The sequence below is a fragment of the Hemibagrus wyckioides genome, linkage group LG22 (assembly GCF_019097595.1).
Source record: "Hemibagrus wyckioides isolate EC202008001 linkage group LG22, SWU_Hwy_1.0, whole genome shotgun sequence".
In the NCBI taxonomy this organism is placed as follows: Eukaryota; Metazoa; Chordata; class Actinopteri; order Siluriformes; family Bagridae; genus Hemibagrus; species Hemibagrus wyckioides.
In genome coordinates, this window is record NC_080731.1 from 7,548,139 (window position 1) to 7,574,878 (window position 26,740).

The window sequence follows — 26,740 nt, forward strand, 5'->3', positions numbered from 1 at the left end:
AGATGCACTGATATTTGTTAGTGCTGCTTCTAGGTATGGTCAGTTTACCATAACAAGACTCTTACTGTCCCCATTAATATGCACTTAGTGAGCTGTTTCTTTATAATAATAGTAATAATAATAAAATTGGTTTGGCTCTATAGCACGCGCTAAGGAGTGTAAACAAGCATGAGTGTACGCTGGGTAAATATTAATTAGGCGATCTCTCTCTCTCTCTCTCTCTCTCTCTCTCTCTCTCTCCGCTTCCTCAATATCCGATGACAGCGGAAACCCCTCTCGATGTTGCCATGGAGACTACACTTGTTGAGAAGGGACCTTCCAGTCTGTGTGCGTTTTAGAAAATATCCATACATAGAATGATGATAGCATATTTCTGTCTCTCTTTCAGATTTCCGATTCGCCGACGCCACCTTCACCTTCACCTACTCGAAAGGATCGAAAAGGTAAATGTAATCAACATTTATGGCTGTAATGGCAGGCAATGCTAGCATCCAACGTCAGCGCTCCATCTCCTCCTTCACCTTCCGCAGCTCCAGCGCACAGTTTCAACACTGAGGAGAAAAAACAATGTGATCTGAATCTTTTATCTGAACCGTGAATCCATGTTGTGGACATAATCTCTCAGATTTCTTGTTTAAAAAAAATATCATTTTCATTGGTAAAGGCTTTGTCTCAGGAGGAATGTCCTAGGAACGCTGGGCATGAGGCAGGGATACACCCTAATTGGGATGCCTGTGTCTTATTATACAGTACTGCACACACACACACACACACACACACAAAGGAGCAATTTTTCCAAGCCAATTCAACTAACCAGTGTGTTTTTGGAAGCTAGAGAAACCTACATGGAGAATATACAACGAGCAGGCATAACATTATGACCACCTCACATTGTGTTGGTCCCCCTTTTGCTGCCGAAACAGCCCTGACCCGTCCTGCACTGTGTATTCTGACACCTTTCTATCAGAACCAGCATTAACTTCTTCAGCAGTTTGAGCATCAGTAGCTTGTCTGTTGGATCGGATCACACGGGCCAGCCTTCTCTAACCAGGTGCGTCAATGAGCCTTGGCCACCCATGATCCTGTCTCCGGGTCACCACTGTTCCGTCCTTGGACCACATTTGATAGATACTGACCACTGCAGACCGGGAACACCCGACAAGAGCTGCAGTTTTGGAGATGCTTTGATCTAGCCATCACAATTTAGCCCTTCGTCAAACTCACTCCCATTTTTCCTGCTTCTAACACATCAACTTTGAGGACAAAATGTTCATTTACTGCCTAATATATCCCACCCACTAACAGGTGCCATGATGAGGAGATCATCAGTGTTATTCACTTCACCTCTCACTGCTCATAACGTTATGCCTGATCGGTGTATGAAACTCCATACATACAGTAACCCAAGTTCAGGATTGAGCCAGGAACCCTGGAGCTGTGATTGTGGCAACAGTGCTATAGCGAAAAGAAAAATGTTGTTAATTCCAAATATAAAAACACCAAAACTAGCTAGTTGGAAAATATGTTTTATTTTCATGATCTTCGAAGTCTCTAGATCTTTGTCTAAGGAAAGCGTTGTATAACAGATATGTGATGAATAATTCGAGAATATTGGCTGAGAATTCTGGTTCTGGTTAGTCTGAATATTACTGCTGAGAGGATACAAACACCGGAGGATTCAAAAGACACTGCAGGCAGTTGCTAGAGAATATCTAGAGCACAGATATATTTATATATTTATTTATAAAAACCTAACAGACAAACATTTCTGTTGCTGTAGATTAATTTTCTGCTTCCTAAGGGAATGAAAACTTTTACCTTGTAATGAAACTCCGTATAGAACGGACCTACTCTAACATCTCATTCAAGTTCTTTATTGTGTATAGGCATGTGTAAGCTTTTCTATTCTCACTTCTATTCTGTCGTTCACAGGCAACCTTTAACATCTCATTCACTGTGTGAGATTCTGGTTTTATTTGTTTGATTAACTTCTACACTAATCTGGTCTGGAAAACCTTTGACAAGTCTTTATTATCTGTGACTTTTGATTTCACTGTTAGCTTTTCTATCAACATTGTGCACAAATCTATGCAAAGGTTAAATGTTAGATGTTAGCATGAGAGCAGCAGTGTTTCTAAGTTGGATTTGACATTAGATTTGCTGATCTTTCAGACCTTTTTAGTGACTTGCAGTGACAAACATACAGTAGCAACCTCCTGAGCAGGGTATAGTGATCATCCTGCCCTCGCTGAGTACTTATACAAGCCTATATTCCCACTGGTGATCATCATCAATGATCAATCACCTTTGCTCTCAATCACCAATTATTGATTACCATTACCCTCAACAACTGATTACTGATCTCAACATCCAATCATTGATCACCATTCCCCTCAATGCCCAGTCTGTGATCACCTGTTCTCTTAGTGACCAATTACTGATCACATTTGCTCTCAATGACCAATCGTTGATTCCTGGTGTTAGTCCAATGCTTTATTTCTACTTAAAATTAAAAGTTGTTATCATGCAAAAAAAACAAAAAAAAACAGCATCTATTCATGTATTTGTGAAGCTCTGATAAACAACATTCGTATATGGTATGTATATACACTATATTGCCAAAAGTTTTGGGACACCCCTTCAAATCATTGAGTTCAGGTGTTGTTTTTCAGGGGTTGGTTCTTGGCCCCTTAGTTCCAGTGAAAGGAACTCTTAATGCTTCAGCTTCAAAGACATTTGGGACAATTTCATGCTCCCAACTTTGTGGGAACAGTTTGGGGATGACCCCTTCCTGTTCCAACATGACTGCACAAAGCAAGGTCCATAAAGAAATGGATGAGTGAGTTTGGTGCGGAGGAACTGCACAGAGTCCTGACCTCAACCTGATAGAGCATCTTTAGTGTGGAGACTGTGAGCCAGACCTTTTCATCCAACATCAGTTCCTGACCTCACAAATGTGTTTCTAGAGGAATGGTCAAAAAATCCCAGAAACACACATTGTGGAAAGCCTTCCCAGAAGAGTTGAAGCTGTTATAGCTGCAAAGGGCGGGACAACTCCATATTACATTCATGTGCATGTAAAAACAGACGTCCCAGTTTTGGCCCGGCTCACAGTCTTCGCTCTAATTCATTCATTAATTGCATCCTGAAGCATTAAGAGTTCCTTTCACTGGAACTAAGGGGGCCGAGTCCATCCCCTGAAAAACAAGACCTGAATTCAATGATTTGGAGGGGTGTCCCAAAACTTTTGGCACTATAGTGTCGGTCCAGACGCTGTGCTGGGTTACACACACACTCTCTGACTTTCAGGTAAAACCTGATCCAAAGTCTTTCCCTGTGTTTAATCATGCATGTCACTCTGGAAAATACCCTGCAGTTCATCAGTTCAGTGTGCCGTGTGTGGTTTCACAGCAACTGCTTTGTGTTAGGTTGGCAGCACACGTGGCTTCTCTGGTTATAGATTTGAATCAGACTAATAGTTTGAGAGTAGGAAACATTCACCGCACCTTTATATTTAAACATTGTGGCTCAGACGCCACCCATGGTTTACACACACAGTGTGTGAGCACAGGTATTTGTTTATTTGTATTTCTTTGTCCAGTTTTGGGAGAGAATACACTGTAATATAGAGTCATCATCATCATTTTTCCAAAAAACAAGGCGTGACTCATAAAATCTTCCAAAAATTCCTGTCTCTTTTAGACCTACACAGTTGGCCTTGAGCAATCATCAACCATTCTTTCTCCCGGGAAAGCACCTTTCTGTTTGCATATGTGCAATTGTCTGCGCTTGTATGCAAAAGCCTGCGGTTTATACCGTAGCATGAGGAAATTTCCTTTATATAACAGAATTTCCTCATAGAACAGAATTGACGTATTTCCTTTCACCTGTTTAGAGAAAGGCAGCCCGTTCTGCTTTAGTGTCATCTGTGGGTTATAAACCACAAACAATAGTTCAGCTCCTTTGAATGCCCCTAGTTTCATTTCTGTCTTTCTTGTAATCTGCCCTGTTCGTGTTTTCTAAAGCAGAGCTTTTCAACCCTTTTGCAGCCAGAGATCATTGTAAATATAAAATAAATTCACTTGGTAAATGTTTATTCCGTAAATATTTTTCTTTTTGTCTATTTATTAGTGCTGTAGAGCGTTCTAGTCCTTCGACACGATTCAGTATGCTTTTGAGTTGGATTTAAACCTCAACTAGTTTCTCTAAGAATACTGTGATAAATATGTTTGCTGATGATGGGTTGTGAGTTCAACCTCTGTAACCAAATAAAAAAAAAAAGAAAATATATCACAGACCCCCAGGCTATGCTTTTACAGACCTTACTGCGGAGAACCGCTGCTATAAACAACACCATAGTCATATCTGAATGAAACCTGACATATACCTCAGTGGGAGATGACTCAAACGGCTAAAGTATGAGAAAAGTTATATGTATTTAGTATTAAAAGTACAGGAGGATTAAATAAAGAAGAAGCAGAAGGTGTTTTTTGTTTATATTCATGATTTACATGATCATCTTTCAATATAAAACCAATTTTTTTAAAAAATTCATCTGATCACACACTCCCAAGTCCTGTCACCTTCAGATTCTTGAAATGTTCTTCTCTTGGGCAGAGTGTATAATAATTGTATTATCTATGACTTCTGCTCTCTGAGCAAAGATTTTTTTTTTTTGCAGCAGGATTTTTGCCCCTGGCTCCTCCGCTCTCCAAGATTTGCTTCAGTGAGGAATAGTTAGCTCATCCTCTGCCGAGGAAGAAAGACATTGTTAGATTGGTTTGGGTACTAAGAGATTAAATACTGTCTATCTGCGGAATATTGTGCCTGTCTTGGATGGACGCAATTACTCATAGCACAATTACACTCATTACTGTCATTCTGAAACGGCGCTGAAATTCCTAACATATGAATTTCAAATTGAATTTTTTCCGACGTGATTTATTACAGCTTTAAAAGCGCCTTTAAAACACGGTGCTAACCAAAGTTATCAGTTTTGGAAATCGCTGTGGATTTATATCCTGCACACTGACTAGCTAATTATCATTAATAGACTTTTTCACCTTAACACGGAATAGTTTGGGCAAAGTGGTGTATATTTTCTTGCTCTCGTTCATCTTACCCAATGCTGATCCTGGTAGGTTATAGGATCTTTTTGGGACAAGACCCCTTTAAAATGTTATTTTGCCTACAGCTGAGTTCTTAAAGTTACAAAATCGATGTTTTGAAATGTCATGATTACGACTAAACACATCTCGGTAAAGGGCAAAACGCACTGGCGAATATGCCATCAAACCAAATCAGCCGTACAACCACGTACTGTACGTGTGCATGTAATGAAATCTGATAAATATGGACCTGTCCGTATATGTGCATACATGCATAAACCGCGATTCTTCAAGGAATAATGTGTTTCATTAACGTTTGAACAGATTGCATGATTATGAATGAAGGTGTGGGAGCATGAGGATAGGAGTAGTGGGAATTGTGCATGTGCGTGTGGGCGGATATGAAGGATTTTTCTAGACTCTCCATTCTCCCTTAAAGTCTGTTCATGTTTCAGACACTTTCTTTTTCTACACTGTCTTTAACAGTAGCTCGTGTACGAACGGCATGAATACGACCGCGCCAAGGACAAAAGTGACGTGACCACAGCATCCATGCAACACGAGGCGTCCGTATTCAGGGAATGGTTAGCCAGTTCAGTTGATGTCTGCTTATTATTATTGGCATGCCAAATTTGAAGCACAGTCACTCACTCTAGTCACTCAGACTAGATCTCATCAACATCCAACCAGGCATAATTAGCCCTGCTCTCTGGGTGGAAAAGATGGCCTTCTTCTCTTGGCTGTTAAACAGAGCAATGTCTGGTAGTTAATTTATACAGAAAAGGGCAATTTGTGCTCTACTCCAAGTGCATTCAGCTGCCCTATAACGCTGCATGAACAGCAATCCAAAAGCATGTGCCAGCTGGCTTCTTCTCTTCTGGAGGAGGCATGTGCTAGCTTTCACCTTCCCAGCCTGATAGCTGGGAATCAGCCACGACTAAATTGGGTAAAAAAAATCACAAATGGCTAACACAAATGAACGAACAGATTCTTTAAGTTCGTATAGTGATGATTGGAAATCCTTTCTTAAGCACTTTTCTGTTCTTATGTATTCCGTGTATTACCATGATGCATACGCCCATGAAACGTAAACCCTATGAACCTCATGAAAGTGAGAAGCAGTTAAGCAGGAAATACATCACCTGCACTTTTTCCAGTCTTCATCAGCCCAGGTTTGGTGGTCCTGTGCTCACTGTTGCCTCAGCTTCCTGTTCTTGGCTGACACGAGTGTAACATAACGCGCTGTTGTAGTCCATCCGCCTCGAGGTGTGAGGTTTTCTGTGTTCTATGATGCTTTTCTGCTCATTACGGCTGTAAAGAGTGGTTATTTGAGCTACTTTACCTGTTGTTTTGTTTTTTTGCACCAGTCTGAATGGAAAATCTCTGAATTTCTCAAACTAGCCCAGCTGACACTAAATCCATGCCATTTTTTAATGTTTAATGTGAACATTCACTGAAACTATTTCTGCATGTTGCCCTCTGTAGGCTTACATCAAACAGTATTTAGATTTTTTTCACTCTTGTTCCAATAATCATGCATCTGAGATCAGATTTTAGTCATCCACTGCTTATTATAAGCTGTTTAGCGTTAATGCTGTGTGTTGGTGATGTTGCCAGCAACCTGGTTATGTCCTGTTACTCACTTAAAATGATACAGGTCAGTTAGATGAAGGCTTCCTGAGCCATCACGCATTAAACGAGCTGTCTGATATCTCTTCTTTCCCTGTGGCCATGCAAAAAATTTTCTGATAAATCCCTTGATAACTGCTAATTAAAATGAAGGTGTCCAGAAATGCACTATACGCTCACTCCGGCAGCACCGGCGCAGATAAGGCGGACCAGTGAAAAGATTTATGAATACAGAGTAGTGGCCTTCAATATTTTAATTAATTCTGCTTTAATTAGGGCTGCCCCTGGACTTAGACTGCATCCTCTGCAGGTCTTCTGAAATATGGCCTTTTTGACTATTAACACTCTGCTTATTGATGGTGGCGGAATAAATTAATGGCATGGTTTAACTGTAAATAGATCTCAGTCAAATGTGAGTTCAGTAGTGTTTTCAAGGCCACATGCTCCAGTTCATGTATTTGCCTGTCAGTGTAATGATACGTTAGCCAGGTGTGTTTCTCTCGAATGGAAATTGAGCGACAATAATGGCCTATATCTAAACAAAACCTAAGCCTCATGTTATAGGGTTTATATAAGCATTTATGATCAGTTTTAGAAGTATTGGCATCCTTAATTAAAATAAGTAAAAAAAACAAATGTTTAATTCATGTAGTTCAAGCTGAAAAAATGTATAGTATTTTTTTTACCAGAATGCTTTTCCCCATATAGTGTATTTTTTTGTCTACATACCTAGATTTGAAATTGTTAACATCTCTGAGCCGTTTTACAAAAACATCGAACTTTACCGTATTTTCAACATACAGCACATTTTAGACCCCCAGGGTCAAATCAACAGATTATAGGTTGACTGTTTTGCTGAACCCGATCCAACAGACGAGCTCAATCCTGAACTTGGGTTACTGTATGTATGGAGTGTCATACACCGATCAGGCATAACATTATGAGCAGTGAGAGGTGAAGTGAACAACACTGATGATCTCCTCATCATGGCACCTGTTAGTGGGTGGGATATATTAGACAGCAAGTGAACATTTTATCCTCAAAGTTGATGTTAGAAGCAGGAAAAAGTGTAAGGATTTGAGCGAGTTTGAACAGGGCCAAATTGTGATGGCTAGACCACTGGATCAGGAAACTGCAGCTCTTGTGGGGTGTTCCCGGTCTGCAATGGTCAGTATCTATCAGAATGGTCCAAGGAAGGAACAGTGGTGAACCGGCGACAGGGTCATGGGCAGCCAAGGCTCATTGATGCACGTGGAGAGCGAAGGCTGGTCCGTGTGATCCGATCCAACAGACGAGCTACTGTTGCTCAAACTGCTGAAGAAGTTAATGTTGGTTCTGATAGAAAGGTGTCAGAATACACAGTGCATGACGGGTCAGGGCGGTTTTGGCAGCGAAAGAGGAACCAACACAATACTAGGCAGGCGGTCATAATGTTATGGCTGATCATTATCTCAACATTGTAATTGTACTTCTGATTATGCTTCGTAAACATCATGAAATACATTTTGTTGACAAACCCCAAGAATCAGTTACTTATTTGTGCCGTTTGGGCTTTTTTATTTGGGAAAAAAAAGCCAAATCACTCACAATTTAATCCTGTTAGAGTGCCTGGAATAATAATTAATAATATATTAAGCAGTAAATAGTGAGACAACTGATCACATTAACCCTGATTTTTTTTCTTTTTGTGAGTAAAACTGCATAAATTCTACATGGTCAGTACACTGCTGTGCAGGAAATTGGGCTTGTTGGAGAATTTATTACACTTCTTCCCTCTCTGCAGGAAAAAAACCCCAGACAGCCTCTATTTAACACAACAACAGAAAAACAGAAACAATATTTAATATCGTCCATTACTTAACGAAATACAGATTTCTCAGCAACAGAGCGATTTGAAGTAAGCAACACCAGTGGTATCTTTTCTTTATCGGATTTTTTTCTTTGTCCGTTGCTTGAATGCATTACCTGTATTTAGTATTGCGTCTTGCAGCATTGTAGAGAAATTCCTGAAATGAATTGAATCCTGTGCCCTCTGTGGCACAACCTCTTCAGTCAGCCAAATCTCAAATGACAGATGAACACATAATAAGCGCCGGCACCTACTGGACTGGGTTGCCAAGTCTGTGTGAATGAAGCAACTCAAACAGCAACCAAAACCAGCTCATATAGATCCTATACAAGTGAAGCGTATTATTGTTGTTTTGAATATCATTGCACATCCAAATGTAAAATACTTTGCTAATATGCCTTTTAGTAACCAAAACAGAGGACAATGATGTCGTTAGCATGTTTATAGTCAGAACATATTGCATATTAGCAGTTAGCTTTAGAAGATTTTAACCTGAAATACAGTCAGACCCCTGGATTGAGTCAGGAAGTCACTATCATGGGTCTGTGATTGAACTAAGTCTTTAAATGTCACAGTCGTTCAGATAGGTATGGCCGTGCATTACAATCAGGAAGCTGATGAAGGGCAGTCTGTGAAAAAAAAACACTGTCACCGCAGTGTGTGTAAGAGGAAGTGATACATTTCCTGGTGTATTTTTTTTTTTAAAACTTGTCTTACTCTATGCTTTCTATAGGGATTGCACTTGGTTCCTCTTGGTTTTAAAATGTATGATAAAATTAACCTGTAAATCTTTTCTCCAAATCTCTACTCATACAGATGTAGGTGGGGGAATTCGTGTTTCTAACTAATTTAGTTTTCTGGAGCATTACTGGAAATATACTATGACTAGGTTTGTCTTCCAAGCTTCCTGTCCTATCCTTCTGTATGAAGGTCCAGTCCCAAAACTGGCCTCAGGTCAGAATCACCTAGAGAAGTGCCAACATCTCTGATGATTTTTCAACGTCTCTGTTCTGCTTTTATTTAACGTGAGCGCTAGACAATACAGTTCAATGGAAGGGAAACGTTTCTGCTTTTTGGCAATGTTTAGTTTCACTTTGCATGTATGTTGTGGCACTTCATCTAGAGTGAACTTTGACCAGTGATTTCTAAGTCCGCAGTAGAAAACAAGTGGGTGGGACTGTCATCTTTTTGGACCTGGAGCCACTTGTGTGTAGGTTTTTATTCTTTGCTTGCTAGCCATTTCTGTTAAAAGCTCTGCAGCAGCTCTGAGCTGCTTTAACAGGAGGAATATATGACGCTACCTAAGCACACACCCCTAAGAGTTTCTTGTGATCAGCCCTTGACATGTTTCTTGACAAACAGCTTTCAGACATCTGAGTTCACTTGAGGCAAACCTTAGAGTTGGTTTCCAGTTGGACCTGGAGATTGCTTTTCTCTAGGATCGTTTCAGCTTAACCAGATGTGCTGAACTCTTGAACCTGATAAAACTCACATATATATATAAATGTACACGGGAGTATCATAGGGAACACACGCGGTTCCTACTGACAATCCAATGATAACAATTCGACAGGCACCGCAAAGCTCCGGTTTGTGCTCTCAGGGCTTTAGAGAAGCGTCAGTGACTACGACACATATTTCATCAATGCTTTTTATGGGTTCTTACTGAGCGCTAATTTCATCAAGTCCAATTTCGGTCACGGTTATGAGCTTTGGATGCCGCAGGGCTGTGCTTTATGGCTTCCACGGAAAACGGCAGCTGAGAACAACTCTATAAATGGGCTCTAGGAATAGGATCTTAAGACACCTCATGATTATGATGTGATATGATGGGTGTGTACAACACTTTCACAGCTCTCAAAACTCCCTAATGAAACACCACTGATGAAATGCTGCATGGATCTGTGAGGCTGAGCAGGTGAGATTTAATCAAGCCAGTGAGAGGTAGAGTGCAGTTCACATTATTCCTTTCTGCTTTGGTCTTATTCCTCCCAACATTTTTTTGTGTATTGTAGCATTTTCCACAGATGCTTACGCTGGCCACTGTTTCTAAATTAGCCTTTTTTGGACGGTATGTTGCTTTTTTTTGCCTCAAAAGATTGTCCTAGTTCCTCTGGTGTATAAATAATATAGGAATATACAGATATGAAGGTACAGTATATACCTAAATCTGAAGAACGATCTCTCTCTTGAGGATCGAAAGGTACACTTTGTAGATGGAGGTGGAACGACCAAATAAATAAAATCTCCATACAATGCTGTCCTGTCCCTGTGACTCTTGCAGCTCCAGACACCAGTGTAATATTCCTTCCTTGGACCACTTTTGATAGATACTGACCACTGCTGACCGGGAACACCCCACAAGAGCTGCAGTTTTGGAGATGCTCTGATCCAGTCATCTAGTCATCACAATTTGACCCTTCATCAAACTCGCTCAAATCCTTACGCTTGCCCTTTTTTCCTGCTTCTAACATCAACTTTGAGGACAAAATGTTCACTTGCTGCCTAATATATCCCGCCCACTAACAGGTGCCATGATGAGGAGATCATCAGTGTTATTCACTTCACCTGTCAGTGCTCATATTGTTATGCCTGATTGGTGTAAATTACACAGTGTACTCGTTAGAAAATAGCTGTGGTATATGTGCAGTAACATAATCCAGATCAAGCTGCTGTATGAAAATAATACACTTCAGACATTATTTTCTTATAACCTCGTGGTCCTTCCTGAGACCTTGGTGAAAGAACCAAACATGTGATTTCTTTAAATATTACAAGAGTAGTGATAGTGATAGTGAATGTTGGAAAAGCAGCATATGAGTTATTACAATTTTTTGTTTTGTAAGCAAAAATAGTTTAATGACTACTAAATCCGTCAGGTGATTATTAGCTTTGTGTTTAATAAAGAAGATCATTTAACTCCTCTGTAGTTTCAGTTTTACTTCCCTTGAGTTCCCCAACCCCTTGCTGGATGTAGTAGTAAAAGGACAGCATGTCTGTAGGTGGTGTGCTTTCCCTGAGGGCATTATTTAGTCATGTGCTATGTAATTGATAAGCGGTGTGTCACGGTGAGATGCGGACACGACTCTTTTTTTAAAAAAAAGCTGTAATAGCCTGGATAGCGTAAGTGTTTCAAAAATCAGCTTAATCGTTGAAAATGTTGAAAATCAGCTTAATTTAGCCTTTTTTAGCAAATGTCATCACGATGAACACATGTGCTTCACGTAGCGGGTGTGTGTATTGAGGACATTAGGAACAAAATGGTTCAGTATTGAATTCTTCACATTTTATATTGTTATGGTTTATAATAATTCCCGAGCCGGATTAAATGGGAGGGTTGTGTCAGGAAGGGCATCCGGGGTAAAACCTGTGCTAAATCAAAATGATGATCGAAAAGATGATCCACTGTGGCGACCCTGAACTGGGAACAGCCCAAACAACAACAACAACAACAACAACAACATGGTTTATAATAATTGGCTATCAGTCAAATGTAATATAGAAAGTTCCTGCAATCAGATCAGATGCTTATCTGATGTCTGTCTGTCTGTCTGTCTGTCTGTCTGTCTATCTATCTGTCTGTCTGTCTGTCTGTCTGTCTGTCTGTCTGAGTCTAAGTCTATCTATCTATCTATCTATCTATCTATCTATCTATCTATCTATCTATCTATCTATCTATCTATCTATCTATCTATCTAAGTCTAAGTCTAAGTCTAAGTCTATCTATCTATCTATCTATCTATCTATCTATCTATCTATCTATCTATCTATCTATCTAAGTCTATCTATCTATCTATCTATCTATCTATCTATCTATCTATCTATCTATCTATCTATCTATCTATCTATCTAAGTCTAAGTCTATCTATCTATCTATCTATCTATCTATCTATCTATCTATCTATCTATCTAAGTCTAAGTCTATCTATCTATCTATCTATCTATCTATCTATCTATCTATCTATCTATCTATCTATCTATCTATCTATCTATCTATCTATCTATCTATCTATCTATCTATCTAACTATTTTCCTGTATGTATATACTGTATGTATGCACACACTATGCTGCTGTCTCCTGCTAGATAACAACATATGCTGACTTAACACATATTGTTCACTATAAACAGTGGGTGTTGTAGGTGGCTGGCTTCCTTGGATTTTTGCATGAGGCGAGAATGGCCTGTAACCGTAAAGACACATGCAGTTTGAAACTGTAGCACAGATACCGGCAATGAAATTCACCAGTATTCTTATTCTTATGTTTCTGTTCAACACACACATTTACATTACGGCTGTGGTGAAAAAAAACTGTCCAGCAGACACAGCAGGTGCATCACTGCTCTCTTCAGCTTCATCCTGTGCTTTCATTATGAGTGAGATGAGAGACGTTCGTTACTATTAAAAGTTTTCTTCTAGGTCCAAAATTGAATTAGAAAAATAAAATGGACTTGTCAAAAGGTAGCGTGATCATTCCAATCACCAACAACTATAATTTGTGCATAAATGTCCATAAAGAAATGTGGTCCTGTTGCTTTTCACTGAGACTTTTACCAGAGCCTATGCTGGGAAAAAAACACTTATGTTGACCTCTGAGTGGGAATTTCCATGTTGGAATTTTTTGGACTTTCGTACAGCACAGATATTTTTTTTTTAGACTGAACCCAGAAATAGTGTAGCTGACAACATCAACCTGTATCAAAAGATACAGTAAAGTCATTACCATAGAATTGGTTGATGAATTTGTTTATGGTCATTGATACACTATATTGCCAAAAGTTTTGGGACACCCCTCCAAATCATTGAATTCAGATGTTGTTTTTCAGGAGACTGCGAAAACTGAGACATCTGCCTTTACATGCACATGAAATTAATATGGAGTTGGCCCGCCCTTTGCTCTGTTATAACAGCTTCAACTCTTCTGGGAAGGCTTCCCACAAGGTTTAGGAGTGTGTTTATGGGAATTTTTTGACCATTCCATTTGTGAGGTCAGGCACTGATGATGTCTGATGACTGATGAGGTCTGGCTCACAGTCTCCGCTCTAATTCATCCCAAAGGTGTTCTATTGGGTTGAGGTCAGGACTCTGAAGTTCCTCCACACTCATCCATGTCTTTATGGACCTTGCTTTGTGCACTGTTGTGCAGTCATGTTGGAACAGGAAGGGGTCATCCTCAAACTGTTCCCAAAGCTGGGAGCATGAAATTGTCTAAAATGTCTTGGAAGCATTAAGAGTTCCTTTCACTGGAACTAAGGGGCCGAGCCCAACCCCCGAAAAACAATAGATTTGGAGGGGTGTCCCAAAACGTTTGGCGATTTAGTGTATCTAATCAATTCCACCACCTGCTTCACCTCTCTTAAAGATCAGTCTTAGTGTTAGTCTGTATGGTACTGCTAGCTAAAGTTTGATGAAAACTACAGCCTCCCTTTTTATCTCTTGATCTAGTACTGTAAATGAAACAGTAGTGTGTGAGGATGTGGAGTTAATATGTCTTACAAACATTACGTCTCAGCCTACGTTGCCGCAGGTCATCATTTATTATGTCAGTTTTAAAGGATTAACTAGAAATCAGGCTCATAAACTTTTTTAATTCTGTGTTTGAACAGATTTTAAGGCTGTTGGTTTGTCAATCACACCAGCAGTTCAGTAGACCAGATTAATTTTTAATGCTTGTCAAAGCAAATAGCCACATTCGGGTAGAATTCTGTGCCGTCAGTGTGTTACTTGTTGAACTGTAGATTTGTGTAGAATGTAGTAAAAAGATGTAGTAGAAAATGAAAGGGAAATTATTTGCCTCTTTCTCAGATGCTTTAAACAACCCCAACTTCATTCTGTAGCAGTCCTGGAGGACTCGTAGGGGAGCTGAGTTCAAGCAAATTACTGTCTCATAATAATCTATTTCCTCTGTTTACCTCAGCATGTGTCTCTCACTTTCCATTTCACAAGACGTTATCAGTTATCTGTTGTGATACTGTGAGCTCTTGGGTGTCTTCCAACATTTTCTTTACGCTTACCAAAAATATAGTGTGGACATGATGCTAACAGTCGCTTGCTTTTGGTTTTCACAACAAAAAGAAAAACCTTGAAGGTTCATAAATCTTCAGTGTGCTTTTTGGAAACTTTTCTCTTTCTTTTTCTCTGGCTTCTAATTAGCCTTGATAATTATTAGGCTCATTAGTTAGTTTCATAAGCAGACCGTCTATTTTGATATACAGTACAGCGCTACATAATGGAGCTTAGGCTTTGGGACTATTTACTTTTGTGAATGCGCTGTCCTAAATATTTTTTAGCACACTCACCGAAGGTGATAATTAGGCTTAAGCATTCTCTCACAAAACGTTAGGCTGGACTTATTAAAAACATACAAAACAAAGTGAAAATCTCGATTGATTGACATCGCAGCCTTGATTAAATGTGTAATTGAGACATTATTAAGCTTTAATGGCATGTGCATGATGCTCTCCTGACCTCAGAGCCTCTGCTCTTTCAGTTACGGTTAGAGATTTATATCTCTTTTTGTTTAATTACCTCTGTCCTGTGAGAAACTGCACTGCAATACGAATCATGCTTTTTGGTTTGGTTTCTGTTTATCTAACAATCCGTTTTCTACTGTAGTTCTTCACTCATATACTGACCAGGCTTAACATTATGACCACTTGCCTAATATTGTGTTCGTCCCTCTTTTTGCTGCCAAAACAGCCCTCACCCGTCATGCACTGTGTATTCTGACACCTTTCTATCAGAACCAGCATTAACTTCTACAGCAATCTGAGCAACTCGTCTGTTGGTTCACCACTGCTCCTTCTTTGGACCGCTTTTGATAGATACTGACCTCTGTAGACCACTTGTGGTCACCCCACAAGAGCTGCAGTTTTTGCAGTTAGCTGCAAAAAAGATGCTCTGATCCAGTCGTCTAGCCATCACAATTTGGCCCTGGTCAAACTCGCTCAAATCCTTACGCTCGCCCATTTTTCCTGCTTCTAACACATCAACTTTGAGGACAAAATGTTGACTTGCTGCCTAATATATCCCACCCACTAACAGGTGCCATGATGAGGAGATATGTTTGTCTCATTTATTGACCTGCAGTATGATTGGACAGTGTGTCCATAAGGTTGATATGTTCTGTTGCGCTTGTTTGACACAGTTTATACTACTGTATTTTATCTTTGAGACAAGACCATGCCAGCCCACTAATACCAGTCACACCTGGATCCACCACATACTATATATTACTGGTACTAATTATATCACTAATTTGGAAATATGTAAAACATTGTTTCCAAGTATGAATAAGAGCTGTTTGTAGAAGGATGTCTGTTGGCAATGCTTGGTTGATTTCACTACTTCCTTGAAGTCACAAAGTGCTGCATAAAGCTGAGTACATTTCATTATAGCAGAGACTTAAGTGGATCAGCTGTAAAACAAATCATCCATTCTTTTTTTCTTCCATAATGATGTTTACCTATTTATTGATTGAGCTGTAATTAGTTTAGATCTGATTAACCGCAACATTGTGGTCGTCTTGAAGCAGTAAAATAAATAAATAAATAAATAAATAAAACACTGAGTTATGGTTGGATTTTTACTGTATATTTACTTGTATTTTGTTTTTACTTCCACAGTGTGTCCTACTCTGTACATGTCTCTGATGATTATCCAGGTAAAGTATTTAATTTAATTTAATTTAATTTAATTTAATTTAATTTAATTTAATTTCATTTCATTTAATTTCATTTAATTTAATTTAATTTAATTTAATTTAATTTAATTTAATTTAATTTAATTTAATTTTATTATTATTTTTTATTTTATTTTATTTTATTTTATTTTATTTTATTTTATTTACTTTCTTTTCTTTCATTCTTTTCTTTTCTTTTTTTTTTTTTAAATTACTGGTTCTCAAACTGGGGTGCAGGGACACCCTGGTGAAGCCAGGGGGGCTCAGTATTTTTAATAATAATTTTTTAATCATAATAAATTTGGCAAAGTAATAATAATGTTCATGAAATAAATCAATACTGAGGGAGTTTTATAATTAAAGGGGTCCCTGGTTACAAAAAGCTTGAGAGCCATGTATTACATCAACAGTGAAATGACAAGATCAGTGGACATTGAGTTTATTTAAGCTCCACATGTATACTATTTTTATATGGAAGGAATATGAATTTATTTTGATTTGCACCTGAATTATTATGTCAGACTCTGAATGTATAAAATAAAGGCAGTAATATCTGTAGATGTTACATATTCATTAACCATAATGGCTTTTAGCTGCCCCTTTTCCCCCTCCTTCTGCTTGTCATGGCTTAATGAACAGCATATTTAGAGATCATGTCAAGTTTCGCTCCACGGCTATGACAAGCAGCCGGAGTCTTTTAGGCAGAGTTTAATTTGGTCAATGAACTATAATTGGCCTGCCAAGAAAGCTCCTGCAGGACATGTCATGTGAAAACACGGTTAATGTAGCCGTTGCTGAATTGCTCACCGCTTCAGAGTAAGGCCACGTTTTAGGCTTTTTTCACACCAAGGGGTCACTAAAATGGTACTGTGTTTACTCAGTCAGCACACTGGTACATCAATCTTAAGAGCATAAATGCGTATATTTGTTATTGCATTCCCCTTGACTCATATAACTTAATGTTTTTGCTATTATTTAAACTTTTTATTACTGCAGAATGCATCAGTGTAAACATCATTAAGCGCAGGTTGGATGGTAGCATTATGTTTTAAGACCTGTGCATTTTAGCCGTAGAAGTTTGGAGGAAAACATCAATTCTATCTGATGTTATTATAGCTGCAAAAGTAAGGATTAAAACACGGACACGGTGGCCTGATGTGGAACAGAGTTACTGTTAAGGCTCTGAGGTCAGTTATAATATAGCTGAAATGTTTTTTCCCTCTTGTATCATTGCAATTTGTCACTGTCAGTGTTTTATTATTATTATTATTATTATTATTATTATTATTATTATTAATAATAATAATAATAATAGTAATATAAATAATAATAATAATTATTGTTATTATTATTATTATTATTATTATTATTATTATTATAATAACAAATTAGTAATGAAACATATCCTATATTTTATACATTTACAGTGGAATCTTGAATCTCGAATTTTCCCATTAAGAATTGAAATTTCTCAAGCAATTTGCATAGGCATAAGAAGCATCTTCGGCACACGAACAAACCAAACCGAACGCCGGCTAAGTTGCGTATACGTCCGGGAGCTGTTTAAAACTTGTTTGCGTCAGTGGAAAGCTGAGCGAAGCCACCCGAAAGCAAGTTTACAAATTTTACGGGTTTTTTTTTAGTCAGTGAAAGCTGTTTCGAATGACTCAACCCACAATACTTGCATTGCCTTCAGCATGTGTTCAAAAGCTAGGTGATTTTTTGGGCGTTTTTTTGTTGATAGATTGGTGACATGGGTGGTCTGTTCCTGTGAGGACCCTTGGCATGGAATGCTTGGCTTGGGTCAGTTCTTTATAAGCAGCCATACAGTTTACATACACTTCGTATTGGTAATATTTTTGGTTGGCTGGAACGAATGATCTGCATTCACATTATTTCCTATGGGAAAATTCCTTTTCACAATACTCATTTCCGCCTTAAGAACTCGCATCAGAATAATTTAAATTCCTATGCCGAGGTTCCACTGTATAGTTAGATTTAGTGTTGTGAAACATCCAAAACAATCCAAAACCATTTATGTTATAGCAGCTATAAATAGTCGTTCTCTAACATTCTGAAAATGAATAGGAAAAAATATACACGTAACGTTACCAACTCTTCTTATGGCTGTACCTCAGACAGAGTGCTGTCTCCTCTGAGAAACCCCAGACTTCCTTAACTACCATCAGTGTCTGATCTCACTAATGCTCTTGTGGCTGAACGATCACAAATCCCCACAGCGACGCTCCAATGTCTAGTGGAAAGCCCTCCCAGAAGACTGCAGCTTATTATAACAGTAATAAGGTGGACTGAATTCAAGGTGGACTGAATCTGAAATGGAATATTCAGAAAGGACATATGGGCGTGATGGCCAGGTGTCCATAATCTTAAAGAACCATTTGTTTGAAATATCATCAACATCATGACTATGGTTCTATTGCTTTTGTGGTTTAGAGGATTGATCCGCTTTTTATTCTCAGAGAGACGCAGATACGCGGATCCAGACCACATTTCCAAATCGGGGTCCAATATTCCGAAGCTTAATCCTACCTTCATCGTAGTGCAGAGTCAGCTTTGCATTACATTGCGCTGTTTCCTGGCTCGGATTCGGTCGTTATTTACAAAAGCTGGCAGTTTGCATGGCTAAAAAAATGTGAAAATAGAAAAGTGTGTGATAGTTGGTTCAAGAGGGAAAATGTTTTAAAAACCACATTACTTCTGATTGTCATTGTCTAAAGAAACATGACTAGAAAATTGACTTCCACTGCTAATTGGATTATGCATTACAAGTAAATAAATTGTGTATTATAAATAGAGACGTAACATACAATTCAATAAGACCATTATCTTAGCCTGTTCATCAGGCTATTGTGTGCATGTAAACACGATTAATCAGAATTGTGTAACTGGGTCTATGTTATGTCCTCAGTTCGGTTGATTATCCGTTCATGTTAATACTAATGGATGTGTCCCGTTTCCCTTTCAGACAACACATACGTCTCAAACTCGGAGAACAACGATGATGTATTAGTCACAAGAGATCCCATCCCAGTTATTTTCCATAGAATCGCAACAGGTATATGATATGATATATTAATTAATCACATTTTATATTTCTCTAGTTATTCCTTTAAATGAGATAAATGCGTATGATAATAAATAATGGAGATGTACAGTACACTCTGTAGGTTAGAGTCGAATTAAACTTTTAATTTTTATTGTCAGAAACTCCTGGGCATGGAGATGCTGTTATTTTTACTGTGTTTGTAATAATCTCTTCTGCTGCAGCAGGAAAGCTGATGCACTTTTATGAAGTAATTCAAATACATATTGTTTCTAAGTGGTCACGTTTTTGGTAACTCGAACAGACCACAGATGGTCATTATCTTCGGTTAGTCACTAAATTGGTCCATTGCCATACTTTCAGGGACTAATTACACAGCTTAAGCGTACAGTTTAATAGTTTTTCTTGTTTGCTGTTTAAATCTGGAATACCGACTGCAGTTTTTTTTATCCCCCCACAAACATAAATAGAAATTGTCTCGCAAAGCAGCTCATAGACAATAAGCATTCACACACAAGAGCACCAACAGATGAAAGGAAATCAGTGTAAGGTGTCTGAGTAAGGTGCTGCCTTCAACAGCTTCAGTGAGCCCTGGCAGTTATTCTTCACGTCTGTAGAAATGTACTGTGGCGATGAACATTATTCATCTGAATGATATTTCAGTTGGTGTTGTGATAGTGGTGGAGAAGACTAATGAGTTCACTCCAAAATCTCTCATATGTGTTCATTCAGGTCAAGATCAGGTGATTGTAAAGGTCGTAGCATATAATGGACATCAGTTTCATCCTCATTAAAACTATTCAGTGAGCCCTCTTGTTTAAGATTAGCCAGAAAAAATGTGTATTGCTTTGCAGTCACTCTAAATAAGAAAAGTGGATCCAAACCATACCAAAATGTCCCTACAGCATATCAGAGCCCCTAGTTCCTCCTTTAATGTGTCATCCGCCTGTAAATGGCAGATGGTATAGAGTCATAAGCCTGTGAGTCATAAGCCCAGTGCTTCCACTGTTATTCTTAATAAAGCAAGAGCTCTATTTTTTATTTCAGCTTCAGAGATGTTTATCAGCACAACTATGTCTAGACATAATACATTTTATATTTCATCTTCAGAGATGTTTATCAGCAGACACAAAATACATTTCCTCACTGGCCCCGTTTTGACCTGCTTTATATATATGTATATATATATATATATATATATATATAGACAGCTTCTAGGTTGTTAAAATCATTAGCAGCATAGCTAATCATCTATAGCACAGAAGGTAAAGCCTCAGGCGCCAGGTCTAAATCCCAGGAGTGATGACGAGGGAGAAAGGAGATATATAGACCAGAAGACATCTATTTAGATTTAATATTGTGTGGTTAGTGGATTAAATGTGGATGTGTTATCCAAGGATTACTTGCTGTATATGCAGCCCAGTGCTGGAGTGTAAGCGACTGTGGATGTGGCTACTGATTTAGCAGCAAAGTATGTCTCCTTAATCACTTTTAGTGCAAAGTCAATGCAAAAGAGAACCTTACGAGAGACCTTGCGTTTTCTTAATGTAATGTGATAATTACCAAAAGACAAATAAAATGACTAAAAGATTAATATTATAGCTTAATAATCCACTCAGTGGGTATAGATTATCATCAGGGATTTTTATGTTTTCTGCAGAGATAAGGACAGCTAACGATGACAGCTGTCTTTCCATCAAGTCAAGGCTTCAGATCGACAAAAACCCAGTAAGAGAGATTCCCCAGTGATTCATTTATTAGTATGAATTTTACATAGTGCGTATTACTAATGACTTGTTTCTATTTTGCAGTGCCATTACACTGTAGAAGAGGATTCAGAGGGAGATAATGACTCTGAAGAGTTCTACTATGGTGGTCAGGCAAGTGTATATAAGTGTTTATTCACAGCAAATTGGAAAAACATCATGAAATTGGTTTATCTAGCTCATTACAAACTCTACATTTTGTAAATTCTACATTTTTAACTAGACCACTGAGCAAATAAAAGTGCCACTGTGCTGCTCAGTCATATGGTTTTGCAAAACAAAGAAACCTAATTAACCAGGTTAAAGGTGCATTAATAAGTGCATTAATACAGATTAATGGAAACCAGCCTATGTTTTCAGGCTTTGACAAAAAGGCAGTAAGCCATTAGCCAGCAGGATTTGGTGTTCTGTTCTCACATCACATTTATTACATTTGGCAGACAGCGTTATCCAGAATGACTTACATTTTATCCCATTTTTATACAACTGAGGGTTAAGGGCCTTGCTCAAGGACCCAGCAGTGACAGCCTGGTGGACCTGGGATTTGAGCTCACAATCGTCCAATTGGTAGTCAAACAGCTTAGCCACGAAGCTACCGCCTCTCTCCGTTATATCCCTCAGGGATTGGTGGCTTGGTGGTTAATACGGTTCTCTTGCATCTCCAGATTAGGGGTTCGATTTTCATCTCTGCCATGAGTTTGCATGTTCTCCTGGTGCTTTCGGGGTTTCCTCCTTATACACCAGTTTCCTCCCCATTCCAAACACAGGTTTGGTTAATCGGCATCTCTAAATTGTCCGTGGTGCATGAGTGTGTAAGAATGCACCCTGTCTACAGTGTCCCCTTCCTTGGCTGGGAACACCCTGAATGGGGTGCCAACCCATCGCAGTACTTATCCACTTATTTATTAATAATGGGAAGGCAAGACACTAAAAAGAATTTTGTAACCCGCCAAAGCCAAAAACCCTTCAGGTTTCTTTGCTCTATAAACCTATTAGTACATTCATCAATGGAGGTAAGAGAAGATTTCCATCATACAGATATGAATGTCAGCACCAGCGAGTCCTTCTTAAATAACTCATATACCGGCTCACTGGAGAAAATCCATTATAATAAAGCCAGGACATGTGACCTCAATTTACCCTCAGTGAACCAGACTCACGGCAGACTTTCGTGACTGATTAGTGAGCCGTCGTTTGGATGAATATGGATCCTCTAATGCCCTCGGTGGCTGCGAATGCACACTGGCACTCGCTCACAGTAATGTGGCCCCATTACAGCTCTGACATCCATTGTGGTTTTGGAAGTGTTCAATCACTGCAGGCTACATCGCCGTCATCATCATCAGCATCATCATCATTGCTTCAGATCCTTTGGTGAAAAGTTTCACCTCAATTTCAGTATTGAGGTGATCGGGTGATGGTCCATAAGGAGCTCAGCATGTTAGTTTGGTCATAATAGGAAAAAAGAGCTAGTGCCTGTTTATTTCACCAAATTGGTTACCATATGCTGCCTGTAGATAAACTTCATGTTGTCATCGCTACTTGCGTGTAGCTTGATTTACTTTGGAAGTTTCTAGATTTGCTTTACAGTCACCTTGAATGAATGAAAACGTGACTATTTTGACAAAGTGAAGCGGAACACAAGTAAACAGAGCCACGTTGTCGATTAGAACAGATTTGTCGATCCTGACAGAAAATTGGATACAATAGATTTCCCTCAACTTTGTTTACTAGCTGTCTGGAAAATTCGGACAGTTGACTGCACAAAGATTTCATTCAGAAAGTTGTCAAAATTGGTTTGCTAAATAAAGGAATATTCATGAATGACACTATCTGTGAACTTGCCTTGTTATGAGTATAATTAGTGGGGATTATGTAGCAGTTTGGTGATGCCATGTTCGAGCAAATAAACAGTTGCTAAACCCTTCAAATGAGTTTAGGCAAACCATATGGGGATTCAGTGAGCCCTCGTGTCCTGTATTCTGTATTATTACCCATAATACTGTGCACATGAATAGGATCCAGTTTTTTTGTGATAACTGTTTAAGCTGAAGCTCTTCAAAAAATGACAAAGGAAGTAATTACTGGAATAAATTTATTATTGTTAAAGGAAAACTCATGAAACAAATGAAATGTTCATGTTTAAATATTTGTGAAATGCGTTCTGGTTCTTATGCTATGTTGTTGGTTCGTACTGTAGGTTTTTTTTAGTGCAATAAAGGCCTGTTTATGCTGCTAATTCCAAAACAAGAAGAAGAGCAAGAGTTCACCATAATGTTCCATAATGTTCATTGTTTTATAAACGAGAAATCCAGCGAATCAGCTCGGCTAGACGGCAGCCCAGACGATTACAAGAACAATGGTGTTAATGTTAGCATCAGCATGAAAGTCGAAGTTTAGGAAGCCTATCTGTTTGATCAGAGTTTACAGATAAGAGAGTAGAGAGAGCCGGACAGACAAAATGCATCTTGCTTGTTCTACACTTCCACTAACTAGCTTTGAGCAAACGTAAAGATTATTCATGGATCTCATGGGAGGTTTCGAAACGCCTTCTCTGTTCCTGAAGTTCTGCTTCCTTCATCATCGTAGTGCCGAATTGAATAAAAACATTCTCAAGATGGTGTATAAAAGGAATTAACTTGGGTGTTATCTCAGGACATAGAGGAGCTTTTTTTCTAAAAGTGGAGAAAGTTCTGACCTCAGTCTCCTATAGTTTCTTGGCTAAAGTTAAATGACTGCACTGCTGCTTTTATTGCCTATCGCTCAGAGTTTGCCCCTGACCTGTGTGTGTGTGTGTGTGTGTGTGTGTGTGTGTCTGTATGTGGTTTGCCCCTGGCAGGTGAATTATGATGGAGAACTTCACAAACACCCACAGCTGGAGGCTGACCTGGTTGCCGTGAGGGAGTTATATGGCCATCATGCAGTATCTCTCAGGTACTCGCTTGTTCTTTTGCTTCTTTCGGTTCCTTAGTCAGCAAATCAAATTCTACCCAGCTAAGGAATTTTCCTTCTGTTTAAAGTGTTTGTTGTCCAATATTTGAGAACACAAGGAAAGAGGAAAACAGAACCTTTTCAATTTATTAAAAGAAGAGAAAACATCGTGCAATCAAAAAATCACATGGATCAAACATTAAAATATACTAAAAAATGATATAGTAAAGGATATGTGTTTTTATGATAACAACTGCAAGTCATTGTTATTAATATTGGTGTGGAATTTTAATGGATTTTCTTACTCGCCATTTATCCCCTGGGTCAGCACTGGATTTGTGTGTGATTATGTAATAAGATGTGGCCACAAGGTGGACAGGCCTTGGACTAATGTTAAGTGCATAGTTTGGGGAGCCAGCAAGCAAGAAAAACAAACAAGAAGTGGCGGTAAAAACCTGGGGGTCTTGGGGTGAGCGAATATAAGGTTATTTATGACATGTTGAATATATATTGACGAAATTCCCCTCGTTGCAATGTAACTAAATATAACGACTTGCTTATTTCTGGGACCTTCACAGATACACAATGTGATATCCAACTATGGCTGCATGCAGTCAAGCTAGACAAGAAGTTGTTGAGGTTTTTCTGCCTCAAAATTCCCAGCAAAGGCAAACAAGCTCCTAGTCACTAGAGTTATATAGAGAATAATAATAATAATAATACGTTCTAGTATGGAATGTGGAACGACCCTAAATAATAATGCAGTTTGATTCTTACTAAGAGTAAGAAATACTGTGTGAGTATAAAAGAAGCAAAAATGTGAAATAGGAGAAGGGGGAAAAAGGGAAGTAATAACCTTCTAGCAGCTTTTAATGAAAAAGCTGCTGGGACGTTATTACTTCATACACAATAATTACGCATTTTGTTTGGATTTGTTAAGAGGAACAATTTTAAGCTATATATTTTTTTTTCCCCGAGAGAAACCACAAGCGAACACCTCTGTTTAGCTTTGACCTTCTTTCATTTGTGAGCTATTCCCAAGTAAACGCTGACACGACGCACATCACCTTTTGTTTTTTTTTTCTTTTTCTTGTCCCAGCGTGACTACAAAACAAGAGGATTTTATAGCCAGCTAGATTTGAATCTTCTTCTTCTTTTGCCAAGGTCTAAAGAAGCAGCTCATACCATATGAAAGCACTAAAATGTTCTACTTAGCCCTAGAACCCTTCTGACTCACTCCTGTGTGTATTATATACTCGTCTTTACCCATCCAACGTTTCATCATGGTCTTAGTCATGCATGTGTGAAAGTGTGAAATGAGGAAACTGTAACCTGCTCTACACACCACCCAGTAAGTACCCCGCCCCATGGCTACATGCAGTGGACTGACATGGTGTCTGATTTCTACACCAGTCTTCTAACAGGTTTAGCCTGCTTAAAGTCACGACATTGTCAACTTCCTCAATCTACAATGATCACAAGACTTTATAGACAGTTTGTTATTTCGAAATGACCGTCAGCTGTTTAAGAGCGCAGGACCGCAGCATGACAGCGGGTCTGATGATTTGCATATTGGCTGATTTGCTGCATATGCTAGAATAGTTTTATTGTAAACTGCTTACTTGCAGCGCCTTCCAGAATTATTGGCAACTGCATAAACAGGAGCAAAAACGACTGTATAAAATAAACCAAATTCCAAACATAAAATCACTTGGATTAGAATCACATTTCTTAATAACAGTATAGATAGATAGATGGATGGATGGATGGATGGATGGATGGATGGATGGATGGATAGAAATATTGTGCCAAAATTATTGACACCTCAAAGAGTTGTTTTAAATAAATGCAAACAAATTGTCATTCTTCAAAAATTTATTCATTAATAATTCCTCTGTTACAATGGGAAAAAAACCTCAAATAAGATAGTGGATATAAAAATATATTAACAAAGATAAATAGCAACAGTTTTCACATGGCTGAAACATTTAGAAAGTCAGGAAGCGGACCAATGATGTGCTTAGTTGTTAGCATGCTCCCATCTCTGATGCTGGGAGGACGATTCCCATCTTCTCCCCAAGTTCATGTTCTCTCTGTGTAAAATACTCCAATCATCTCTAGAAATTGTCTATAGTGTGTGAATGGGTGTATGAATGTGCCCTGTGATGGGTTGGCACCATTTCCAGGGTGTCTCCTGCCATTGTGCCACGAGTCCACAGGCTCCCTGTAACCCTGTGTAGGATAAACGATACAGAAAATGGATGGATGGGTCAGTGATCACACTGTCACTCCAGTCAGAAAGGATGGTGAAAGATTCGATTTTTGTGTATGTCGAGTTTCAAAACGTGTCAAATAGCACTTTCATAGCAGGCTTTTTGCAAGAAACAAGTCCTTCCTGAGAGCATTCCACAAAATGTTGCGGTCAGAAGCGGCCGAAAACAGTTTGTCTGCAAATGCAATACTTAGAAAAAACAAAGTCATTTTATGATAGGTGCCATTCATTACGGAATGCATTGTACATGCTCACGTATTCACTACCAGTGTGGTAAATATTTCATTACAAGGCTTCATTCTTACTGATGAGCACGATACAGGGCTTGATTGCAAACCTTTTTTTTCCAGTCATTATTACCACAGCATATCGTGACAGCATCTGTGTTCTTAACATCCTGAGAAAATGTGCACGCTTGACACATAGAGTAGGTGGGAATC

General features: G+C 38.7%; 1 protein-coding gene across 1 annotated transcript in view; it reads left to right on the forward strand.

Annotated features, from left to right (window-relative positions):
- The window catches only part of parp8 (poly (ADP-ribose) polymerase family, member 8), a 41,520-nt gene that overhangs the window by 721 nt on the left and 14,059 nt on the right, over positions 1-26,740 (forward strand). Inside the window, exons 2-7 of the mRNA XM_058374631.1 lie at positions 389-443; positions 16,212-16,249; positions 19,254-19,343; positions 20,992-21,059; positions 21,143-21,211; positions 23,937-24,031. Coding sequence (XP_058230614.1) covers positions 389-443; positions 16,212-16,249; positions 19,254-19,343; positions 20,992-21,059; positions 21,143-21,211; positions 23,937-24,031 — 415 coding nt within the window. The remainder of the gene's footprint in view (positions 1-388; positions 444-16,211; positions 16,250-19,253; positions 19,344-20,991; positions 21,060-21,142; positions 21,212-23,936; positions 24,032-26,740) is intronic.